The sequence below is a fragment of the Poromitra crassiceps genome, assembly GCF_964638095.1.
Source record: "Poromitra crassiceps genome assembly, chromosome: 29".
Taxonomy (NCBI): domain Eukaryota; kingdom Metazoa; phylum Chordata; class Actinopteri; order Beryciformes; family Melamphaidae; genus Poromitra; species Poromitra crassiceps.
Genome location: NC_139641.1, coordinates 10369461 through 10381960, shown reverse-complemented (window position 1 = coordinate 10381960; position 12500 = coordinate 10369461). Strand labels below are relative to the sequence as shown.

The 12500-nt window shown below is 45.1% G+C and overlaps 1 protein-coding gene across 1 annotated transcript in view; it reads right to left on the bottom strand.

The window, feature by feature from the left end:
- LOC310800189 (triple functional domain protein-like) overlaps positions 1 to 12500 on the bottom strand; it is a gene marked incomplete at its 5' end in the record, with an annotated part of 227964 nt that overhangs the window by 170271 nt on the left and 45193 nt on the right. The window contains 2 exon segments of the mRNA XM_083662774.1: positions 1392 to 1523; positions 3063 to 3254. Of these exon segments, the coding sequence (XP_083518900.1) occupies positions 1392 to 1523; positions 3063 to 3254 (324 nt within the window).

Below are 12500 nucleotides of genomic sequence, written 5' to 3'. Positions count from 1 at the left end.
GTGCTGCTCATACAGTCCCTGGTGATGCTTTGTGTGGACTAACCTCAGAGTAGGCAGTGGTGACGTGCTCATACAGTCCCTGGTGATGCTTTGTGTGGACTAACCTCAGAGTAGGCCGTGGTGACGTGCTCATACAGTCCCTGGTGATGCTTTGTGTGCACTAACCTCAGAGTAGGCAGTGGTGACGTGCTCATACAGTCCCTGGTGATGCTTTGTGTGCACTAACCTCAGAGTAGGCAGTGGTGACGTGCTCATACAGTCCCTGGTGATGCTTTGTGTGGACTAACCTCAGAGTAGACAGTGGTGACGTGCTCATACAGTCCCTGGTGATGCTTTGTGTGCACTAACCTCAGAGTAGGCAGTGGTGACGTGCTCATACAGTCCCTGGTGATGCTTTGTGTGGACTAACCTCAGAGTAGACAGTGGTGACGTGCTCATACAGTCCCTGGTGATGCTTTGTGTGGACTAACCTCAGAGTAGGCAGTGGTGACGTGCTCATACAGTCCCTGGTGATGCTTTGTGTGGACTAACCTCAGAGTAGACAGTGGTGACGTGCTCATACAGTCCCTGGTGATGCTTTGTGTGGACTAACCTCAGAGTAGGCCGTGGTGACGTGCTCATACAGTCCCTGGTGATGCTTTGTGTGCACTAACCTCAGAGTAGGCAGTGGTGACGTGCTCATACAGTCCCTGGTGATGCTTTGTGTGGACTAACCTCAGAGTAGGCAGTGGTGACGTGCTCATACAGTCCCTGGTGATGCTTTGTGTGGACTAACCTCAGAGTAGACAGTGGTGACGTGCTCATACAGTCCCTGGTGATGCTTTGTGTGGACTAACCTCAGAGTAGGCAGTGGTGACGTGCTCATACAGTCCCTGGTGATGCTTTGTGTGGACTAACCTCAGAGTAGGCAGTGGTGACGTGCTCATACAGTCCCTGGTGATGCTTTGTGTGCACTAACCTCAGAGTAGGCCGTGGTGACGTGCTCATACAGTCCCTGGTGATGCTTTGTGTGGACTAACCTCAGAGTAGACAGTGGTGACGTGCTGCTCATACAGTCCCTGGTGATGCTTTGTGTGGACTAACCTCAGAGTAGGCAGTGGTGACGTGCTCATACAGTCCCTGGTGATGCTTTGTGTGGACTAACCTCAGAGTAGGCAGTGGTGACGTGCTGCTCATACAGTCCCTGGTGATGCTTTGTGTGGACTAACCTCAGAGTAGGCCGTGGTGACGTGCTCATACAGTCCCTGGTGATGCTTTGTGTGGACTAACCTCAGAGTAGGCCGTGGTGACGTGCTCATACAGTCCCTGGTGATGCTTTGTGTGGACTAACCTCAGAGTAGACAGTGGTGACGTGCTCATACAGTCCCTGGTGATGCTTTGTGTGCACTAACCTCAGAGTAGGCCGTGGTGACGTGCTCATACAGTCCCTGGTGGTGGTGGATGGTGTCCTCCAGGTCCTGCAGCTCAGAGGGCAGCTCTCCTTCACCACAGGCCTTGCACCACGGCTCCACGTTAGTCATGTACTGGGGAGAGGAGGACACACAATGTAAGATCTTTATTTGGGTTCACAGTGTGGCTGTGTGTCGTTTGCTGTGGTCATTTTAACGAGGTTAGCAGCAGATGATCTCGTTCCAACTGTTCTCCAACCTCTGTGTTGTTACTTTCTATGATGAAGAGTCAGAGTGCAACAGTTACTTTACCTTACAGCCGGTGTTAAATCATGCAATTCTATTTTATTTTATTTTATTTAATAATATATTTTTTTCCAGATTTTTTTATCCCATTTTTATCCCCCATTAGTGCTAATTTAATTTATTTATCCTGGTTGCTGCTCCACCCTCTGTCGATCTGGGGAGAGCCGAAAACTGGCTCCATGCTTCCTCCGAGACATGGGCAGTTAGCCAGCCGCTTCTTTTCACCTGACAGGGGAAGCTTCACCGGTAGGACATAGCACGTGGGAGGTTCACGCTATTCCAACCAGTTCCCCTCCCTCCGAACAGGCGCCCTCCCTTCACGACCAGAGGAGGAACCACATTAGCAACCAGGATATTGCATGTTTTTGTGAAGGGGGTTCCTATATGAAGGAAACCCCCGGGAGGCACGGGCAGAACATGCAAACTCCACACAGAAAGGCCCTTTTGACGACCCCACCCGGGCGGGGGGCACTCGAGGACATGCGGACGGGCACGCATTCCTTCAGCGTTCACAGCGTCCCAGGTGGGAATCGAACCCAGGACCTTCGAGCTGTGAGGCGACAGTTCTACCACTGAGCCACCATGCTCCTTAAATCATGCAAAATGAACATGGAAAAGTAGACTGCAGAAAAAAAAAGTCATGGAGTTGAGCAAGAGTGAGGCTAATAGAGGTAGGCAGCTTCAGAACGGTCGGTCTCAAACATTTTCTCATATAAATGCATAATCCGTTTATTCTTCTTCTACAGGCTGCATTCAATAATATATTATGATCGATTGCCCCCCCCCTCCAAATTATTAATGCCATTAAATAGGAAGAGGTCTCTTTATCAAAAATAATAATAATAATAATTAAAATGGCGGCTAATTAATAGATTATGGCGACCTGATCGTCTATCGCCAATCTAATGGCCACGATTGGCGATATGAAAATAAGGACGATTGAGCAGCCCTGTGTGTGTGTGTGTGTGTGTGTGTGTGTGTGTGTGTGTGTGTGTGTGTGTGTGTGTGTGTGTGTGTGTGTGTGTGTGTGTGCACGTGCGTGTGCGTGCGTGTGCGTGCGTGTGTGCGTGGGTGCGAAGGCTTAAAAAGAAGCAGCAGTATTAGTGCATTACTGAGTCTATGTTCTGGGCTAGAGCCTTTCATTTAAGGAATATTGTTCCACAGATTGAACATGCCGTTTAGATGGCTGGGTTGAGCAAAGTGCATTGGTCAATGTATTATTAACAGCTTAGTCGTATAAGCGAGGGAAAAAGATCGGATCGGATTGATATCGGTATCGGCAGATACTCAAGATTGTGGTATCGGATATATCGGATCGGATATGGAAAAAGTGGTCTCGTGCCATCCCTAAATTGTACGTGTCCATACCTGGTCTGCTTTGTGGTGGAAGCTAGCAGACATGTCGAGCAGCGTGCTGCGTTCATCCAGCGCTGCAGCAAACGCCTTCCACTCCTGCTCCAGCTGACCTGAGATCTGCTGGATCTGCTGAGACGCGTAGTGACCCGACTCCAGCAGCCGGTTCCCCACAGACATGATCCGGTTGATGTTCACGTACACGTTCTGTTGTTAGAGAGGGAGGAGATAGAGAGAGAGGGGAATTCAAACCAAAGACCAAAAACCTGAAGTGGGCTCTAGACTTAGGCTGCTAATGGCACATCACAACTGAACTTTCCACCATTTATAAGCATGGAGTTTTGGCCTATTCTCTTCAATCCTCTGTATTTGCTGCATTTCTGATCTACAGACGGTTTTAACTTGACAACAATAACAACCGTCACAACCCACCTGAATATCCGGTTTACTTCCTGTTAGGGGTGCACCGATCGATCGGCAAGCAATCTGTATCGGCCGATTTTTACCTCAAATATGCGATCGGCTGATTGCCGATATTTCGGCTGATTGCCGATATTTTTTTATATTAAAAAATATATATATCACTAATCAGGCTTTCCAACGATATAAAATACAATGCCAATTGGTATTATTAAAGGGGAGAAATAATCGACCGAAATAACGTTTCCAAACTTTTGTTGAGGAGTTTATATATCGGTGATCGGTGATCGGTGATCGGTCGATAATCGGTTGGGCAGATATTCCCATAGGCGATCGGCAATCGGTGATCGGTGGCAAAAAACGTGATCGGTGCACCCCTAGTCACAACCCACCTGAATATCCGGTTTACTTCCTGTATACATAGCTGAGCGCAGGCTGATATTCAGCTCATATTAAATGTTAACGTTAGGCCGTGTCTCCGACAGACACAGTAACAACATAGCCTATTTCGGTCTTTAGGTCTTGTAGTAGTTAGTAGTAGTTGTTGTTGTTGTTGTTGTTGTTGATAGTTGCCATAACAACCACCCCTGTCAGAACGACGTGCACACGCTGGGTAGTAGGAAGCGTTGTTGTCAGGTCCGGAGCTAGCCTGAGAGGCTAATAAAAGCTACATATTACAGAGTAAAGCCGACTATCAGCACGTTATTGCACGCATAGGCCTCTCTTTACATTTAAACGTATAGCAAGAATAAAAAATAGAAACAGAAGTAGGCTATGTCAGTGTTTTCCCCTGAACAGCTGAGAAAGTGGACACTGTAAATAGTTAGCATCGTGAAGCTGATACAATTCAGGTAATGCAACATTTAAGGATGCCAACCGCCATAAAACACAGAAGAAGAAGCTGAGAAAAAGGAAGTGCTGTGGGGTTACAGCTGGTGAAAAGCGTCTATAGCCTATTCTCTGCTGCTGCGATGAGCTCATCTCCACACTGGGACATTAAAAGTTTCAACCAAACCTCATGTAATATTTGGCAAAGTAATCAGAAGAATAAACGCAGCCTGGTGCTGGTTATTATTATAGATGTAAGGAGCACTGACACACTGGGCTGACTGGATGCTGATGTGGGCTGGTTGCTATAGCATCTAAGCCAGTGGGCTGACTCACACACCATGTTCATGTGTGGGCTGGCTGCCCAGGTACATGAAGAACCCATCAAGAAGAACATTTCTGTTTTTGGATAAAGTGAGTTTGGTGTAGGCCTGCACGATATGAGGAAAATCTGCGATGTGCGATAACATTGTTCAATATAGCGATGACGATATGACTTGCGATAAATAAACAGATATTAACTCATTGAGTGCCAGCCACTTTTGGAGGACGGATGCTCCCAGTGCCAGAGTTTCAGAGCGTTTTCAGTGATTTCTCGAGGCCCACAGAATATTGTGTGATATTACTATGTAAACACTGAACACGCACAAAGAACGATGAGACTCTATTCTATCATCTGCAAAAAAAAGTTTATTGATCCCATTTTCCGTTCTTTAGTTATGAGCCGGAGAAGATAGCTTGATTCATCCAGAAACAGCAATTTTTTTCTAGAAGCTGAGATAATTGGCCTTTTGTGAAATTAAACATTTCAAGCACATCACTGACTCTGAAGCTAATCTTTTCTAATGTAGTCACACCTCAAAAATAATTTCCTTCAATAAAACAGTGAAGGCCAGGGAATTCTGTTTGGCAGAATAATATTTTTTAGCTACAACCAGCAGCGCTGGCCCCTGCGTGCGCTGCTGGTTGCAGCTTCTTGCTGGTCTTCATTTGCTGCTGGTGGGCATCGGATATTCTGGCTTGCGTTTGTCAATCCTGTCCTGCTGCCTGGGTCTGTCTGGGTGTTGTGTGTGTGCTGCTCTGCGTGCCCCCTCCCCCCCCCCCCCCGCCCCGCCCCGCCTCGCCTCAACTGCACACTCCTCCTCCTGTCTGTGGTGGCTCTCTGCTGAGTTTGCTGTGCGCACAGTGAAGGGTGCTAGACATCCTGCTTTTTTACAGCGTTCCGCGTGTGTTTGTCACCGGCAACGATGCTTCCAGTTGAATAATAACAACTCCACGGTGTGGATGTGCGGATTTGCTGTCGCAACCGACACGGAGCGGCTCAATTGTGGGAGCAGATTGGCTGCTGCAGGCACAGCTGCAGTAACGTGCTTCAGCATATCGATGCATACGGATGCGATGCGATTTCCGTTTCCATAACGACTTCTTCTTTGTTTTTTCCTTGCCTTTCTGTTATGTGGAGAGCACTGTCGCCACCTAAGGGTTCTGTAAAATAGGTTAGACACATCCAATAGCTATAATATTTGTACATCAGAGGCAGAAGGCTTTGATCGACGCCCCACCGTCAAAAAACGCAATTGACGAACATGTCCGTCCTTGGCACTCTACGTTACTAATTGAAATGACGAACATGTCCGTCCTTGGCATTCAATGAGTTAAAGTATGCATATTAGCTATACAGTTCCTATGTCTTTCTGCTTTAATAATGCTAACATAGACCCCAAGCATAGCCTGTGTCTGCTCACTGAATAAAGAAATGAAATACCGGTACACACTTGGCTCTATTCTCCCACAGGCCATCGGCGCTATTACGGGCCTTAACCGCAAAAAAACGTGCCTTGCGCCTGTTTCGGCAAGATAGCAATAGGCTTTAGGCTGCCAAATGCGCTTTAGGCCGAATGGGCGTGGCGCAGTCCCAAAGTGGGCGTGTCGGCGCTAAATACCAGCCTAGTCATATCTTGGGAGCTGGCCTACATTTAGCGCTTTGCGCTTTTCAAAAGCAGGCCTATTCTTTGCCTTCACTGCTTCTTCTCTGTCACCCTTCTCTCTCTCTCTCTCTGAGTTCCCAGCATGCATTGTGTTTCTTCATTTCGCTACTAAATAGCCACCAAATGAGCCAAAATAGATATAAAAGGTAGTTCTAAATTAATGTGTAATGGTAACACAGCCTGCCATTGTCAACATTTCAATATTGGACCAAATAAAACCTCGAAATGAAAACACCACCCTATGTGAAACATATATGTCCTCCTGGGCATATATATACCCCTTGTCGAGTTAACGTGATTTAGAGAAGTAACAGCGGAACGCGCTTCGGAACGCGCTTCTAATGGCATCTGCTATACTGTGATGTCCGTCCAATAACTTGGCCCTATTTCACATTTAGTTTTACAATAAAAACACATTTATGCAATGACTTGACATAATGTAGGGTATATTTATGTGCATCATCCTTCCTGCAGCAGGCAAGAGAAAATGATATCTTTCTGGACAAACTTTCACCAATCTAATAGGCTATATTTTTCTAGCTGATGCATAGAACATTATTTTCACTTTGATCTTGCTATAGTGTAGCGTATTTACATGCTTGCAGTATTGAAACTGCAGTTAGATTGGTTTGAGAAGCATAATAATATGGAATAATAGCCTATAATGCAGACAGACAGGCTGGATGAAGGGAGGGGGGGGGGGGGCAGAGCGTTTGGCTTTCGTCTGGTTTTGCGGGATCACTGGAATTGGAGCTAAAAAGGCAAGCGTGCGATTCGTTTATTGCACTTATCCAATGAGCATGACGGTGCATAATTTTACGCCTAAAAGGCGTGGTTGTAATGCTTTGGGCTGCATCTAGCGCCAGCACGACGATATCAAGTGCGCCTTTCCACGCCCACTGCTTTGATCTGCGCCTGCCGCTCGGCCTAGAAACTGCGCCGATGCAACGATAGGGGCCACTGACTCTAGCTGAAACTACACACAGCGTGTTCGGGCTTTGGCAGAGGGGTGGAGCGCACTGTTGCAAGGGAAAGGTGTACGCTGGATTTACAACACAAGACAAAATGATCAGATGCTGAGTGGGAATGCATGACGCATGTCAATAAAACCACTTTTGTTATTCGTTGCGTCGCAGGCAGTCTTTGCGATGTGTTTATTGCGCATGTTCATATTGCGATGACGATGAAAATACGATTAATTGTGCAGCCCTAGTTTGGTGCCGTGATGCTATGAAGCTGGCACTTCTCAATGCTGACATTTTCAAACAATCAAGAATGTCGCCAAACATTGGGAGCTCAAAAAACTATGATGACCATAATGAATTGTGCCTACAACAATGTAGCAGTAGTAGTTGCTAATGGTATCATTACCGTAAATTCCGGACTATAAGCCGCACCTTTTTTCCCGTTTTTTGGGCTTTTTTGGCCCCTGCGGCTTATATAACGGTGCGGCTTATCTATGGATTTTTCCAAAAAAAAAAAAAAAAAATCTCTCTTTTTTAGCACTCTTTCTAACTATAAATCCACTTCTGTTTTAATTTCCTCTCTTGCCCTCTTTTCACCACACTGTATGACACTGTATGACACTGTATGACACTGTGTGCACTGTAAATAACAACACAGGTGGTGTTGTGTTATGTTGTTTTGTTGAAATGTTAATAAATGGGAGCATTACATATGGTAATTAAACATTAAAACACAAAAAAAAAACAAAAAAAAAAAAAAAAAATACCATTAAAACACCCGCGGCTTATAGTCCGGTGCGGCTTATATAAGAAAAAAATAGTCAACTTTGCAGGTGCGGCTTATACACCGGTGCGCCTTATAGTCCGGAATTTACGGTATTCTCTCTCTCTCTCTCTCTCTCTCTCTCTCTCTCTCTCTCTCTCTCTCTCTCTCTCTCTCTCTCTCTCTCTCTCTCTCTCTCTCTCTCTCTCTCTCTCTCTCTCTCTCTCTCTCTGCTCAGTGCAGATGAGCGCCCACCAAGAGTCAGTCAGGTCTGCTCAAGGTTTTTTTCCTTGCCGCTGTCGCCAAGTGCTGCTCTTGTTGGGAAATTGTTTCAATTGCCACATGACCTGCAGCTGTATAAATATAACATTGATTGATTGATTGATTGATTGATTGATTGATTGATTGATTGATTGATTGATTGATTGATTGACATACTGTTCATATGTGTGTTATTATGGTAAGACACAGAGATGACGGGCTAATGCAGACAGTTGTAGACAGGAGTGGTGAACACATCCCAGCTTGGACATGAACGTTCACGAGACATGAAGTACAGTTATAATAGACAGTATACAAAGATCAACTTCTTACAGTATATACAGAAACACTTTCTGCCAAAATCAAAATCATCAAAACCAGGAAGACTGGGTAAGTGGACAATCTCGTGGATAAATAACTGACTATTGGTCTGGTGGAGGCTACCCTCATCTGAATAATGAAAAGAAACCCATTCCCCTCTTAACACCTCAGTCTTGTTCCTTCTCATATGTGCTCCAAGCTGTTTCATGCAGATAGGCACGGATCAGCTGTTTCATGTAGATAGGCACGGATCAGCTGTTTCATGCAGATAGGCACGGATCAGCTGTTTCATGCAGATAGGCACGGATCAGCTGTTTCATGCAGATAGGCACGGATCAGCTGTTTCATGCAGATAGGCACGGATCAGCTGTTTCATGTAGATAGGCACGGATCAGCTGTTTCATGCAGATAGGCACGGATCAGCAGACACTAATTAACAACTGTGTTAACAGCCTGTTATTATTCTATTCAACTAACTGCTCCTGGAGCCTATTAAGACTCTGTGTTGGCTTGTTCTGATCTCTATAGAGGAGGGTAAAGATGAACCAAGCACCAGCTCCAGTGTTGAACCAGAGGTGGGGATCTGTAGCCTAGTGTCTGCTGTTTGTTTTTTCCCCCCTTTAATTTGAACCCCAATATGCTCGGCAAAACAGTTTCCAACTTTCTTTGTCTGAATACGTTTTTGGGATCTTTGATGGTTTCGAATAGCCTTTACTTTTGCTTGAAAAGCTTGTTGTGCGCCGCCCCCGACAGGGGATGTTGCCCACTGTCCAAAATCCCCGGTAAAGCGTTACTGGTCTGGGACGTCCACAGCACGCCTCCAGCTTAGAGGAGCAACTCACACGTTACTGGTCTGGGACGTCCACAGCACGCCTCGAGCTTAGAGGAGCAACTCACACGTTACTGGTCTGGGACGTCCACAGCACGCCTCCAGCTTAGAGGAGCAACTCACACCAGCAGCCGAGGGAGTCCAACTGATCTCAAATACGCAGGGGCCAGTGCGGGGCAGATACAGGGTTACCTAGTCACTAGTCGAGGTAAAAAGAAAAAACATAACATCTGAAAACTGTAGAGCAGTGATACTCAACTTGCGGCCCGCGGGCCACATGCGGCCCGCGGGCGCCCCCTGTGTGGCCCGCGATGGAATTGCAAATTATTATGATTTATTTTTTTACAGTGCACCTGAACGCAACATGCAAGATACCCGCTGAATAAGTGCCCAAATGCTCATGTCATTCTGGCCAATACTCCACTTCTGTTATAGCATTTCAGTCTGGAATATGGAATATCTTTCAATAATCTATGATTTAGCTGCTAAATTGTCAAACACCGCCGTCTGCTCGCTACCCAGGCACTTATGTATGTACTTAACCTAACTAACTTAACCTAACTAACTATCCGGTGTGCACAACATTGTCAGACTAAACTTCGGCTGACACCCCAAAAACCTACAATTCGCTACAGAAAAATGTATATTGATTGTTTATTAACTGGCCCCCATGGCCTTCTATCATTTCACCAAAGTGGCCCCCGGGCAAAGCAAGTTGAGTATCCCTGCTGTAGAAGACAGTTTAGCTTCTCTCGTATGTAAATGGATTCTCTCCTGATGTTCCAAACTGAACTGGATACGAGCATGATATTCATCCTTTGCATACACCATGGCTGCTCAACATTAGGGGTGGGAATCGCTGAGTAGCTCACGATACGATATCGTCACGATACTTGGCCCTCGATAACGATATTATCACGATACAGCGATACTGCGATAATCGATATATTGGAAGACGATACATCACGATACCTGTGTAACTGAAGAGAAAAAAATACCCCTAAAAGGCAAGAAGCAGGTATTATGTATTTATTAGCAGAATTGACATGAACTCTCTGAGTTCACTCACTCACTCATACCATTTTCGATACCACGGAGGAAAAGTTACACATTAAGTCTTTTTATTATTATTATTAAAACAAGAAAACCTATATAACCTACCTACCTATATAATTTCTAAAAGTAGATATTAATGATCAAACATTTCCATTCATGTAGCCTACAGTATTTATGTTTTTGTTTCAACTACAAACATAAATAAACGTCAACTTGAAACTATGTTTCAACTACCACACACAGCATAATATTTTAGCCTGTTTATTATTATTATTATTTTATTTATTTTTTTAATAAACATATCGATACTTGGTGCCAGTGTATCGATAACGTATCGCAAGTGGAAATATCGCGATACCGTGAGTATCGATATTTTGTCCCACCCCTACTCAACATACATAATTAAGTGATTTCAAACATGGTGTGAAAAGGCATGAAGGAGTTTGCTCTTGGAAATAAAATACTCCAAGCTTATCCAACCGAATCACTTCTATGAATGTGGTGAGAGCAGAAGAGAGAGAGTGCCGAGATGCACCGATAGCATCAGATACTCAGTGGGATGATGCTTATCATGACATTCCATTTGGAGCAGAACTCTAGCTGTAAAATAGATACAAAAGAGACGATGTTCTTCATGGAACAGAGATACAATGTTGCAAAAAGCTAGAAAGCACTTTGATCCTGAACGATGCAGAGACATATTCAGACACGACAGGAAACGGGGCAAACGCATATCGGGGTGTTGTTTCATCTTATTGCGGTAACACTAGGGGTGTCACGATACACTCAGTTCACGATACGATACACGATATTGGGTTCACGATAACGTTACGATACGATATTTTAACACATTCACTGCCGTGGACGAGTTAACTCGTCAAGCAGAAACCAACGGTTGACTGCCGTGGACGAGTTAACTCGTCAAAAAAAAAAAAAAAAAAAAATTGACGGTGGGACGTAGATCCAAGCCCCCTACGTCTCCTATAAAAATATGGGAGCCACCGAACGTGTACAACCCATTCCACCGACCCACTAAGTGGCGACAGTGCTCTCCAGACTAGAGAAACCAGAGCAAAAACAGCAGAAAAAAGCGTGAGGAAAACGCGGCGAAAACGCTTTCGCGCTGGAGCTGCTGGAGCTGGCGCACAGCGTGGGCGATTCCTAAAATACACTCTGGGTGCAACACACGCAGCAGAAAGCTCAAAAGCCCAGAATCGCAGGCAGCTTCATCCCAGCTCACATCCCAGCTCTCAACTGCTAATGCCTACATAACAGAACATGATAACAACTAACTCTTTTAGACAGAGAAAGCACACATTCTATTAGTTCTTTTGAGATATTTTGTGTTCACAAAGTCCTAGCAGAAAGGCTAGGACTAGGCTCTTGAAAGATGAGCCAGAATCCTCAAAAAAACCCTTGGCAGAAGCTACCTACTGATTGGATAAACTGTTGGCAGTGAATGTGTTAACAATATTTCTTTGTGATCGATTTGTAAGTTGAGGGGGCATCCTCCACGCTAATTTGAGTCATTTCACCATTTTCATCCTCCGTGTGTCTGTAACGTCCCTCGTCTGTTCAAACAAAGCAATGAAAAGGAGAGCGAGCATGCAATCAGATGCAGATCAGTGCCACCATGTTCAGCTTCTTTTTCTCACGATATGAGATTTCATCTCAACGATACATATTGTCACGTTTTGATATCGCAATATATTGTGGGATGATATATTGTGACATCCCTAGTAGGGATGTTCATCAATTATCGAAAATCGATAATTGATCGTTAAGGATTGGAATCGATCCTGTGGCATTTGGATCGATTTTTTAATTATAAAAAAAAAAAAAATTGGACTAGGTTTGGGTGGAATTCGTTCCTCCTCGCCCCACTCCATTGCACAGCCGACTAACGTGAGGTGGAGCTTCATATAGTCTCTAGTTTTCTGGCTGGGCACGGGCCTTTGTGCCAACAAAACTGTTTTAAACATGGGAAATTCACACCGGCATGTGCCGGGGACAGCAGTGTTG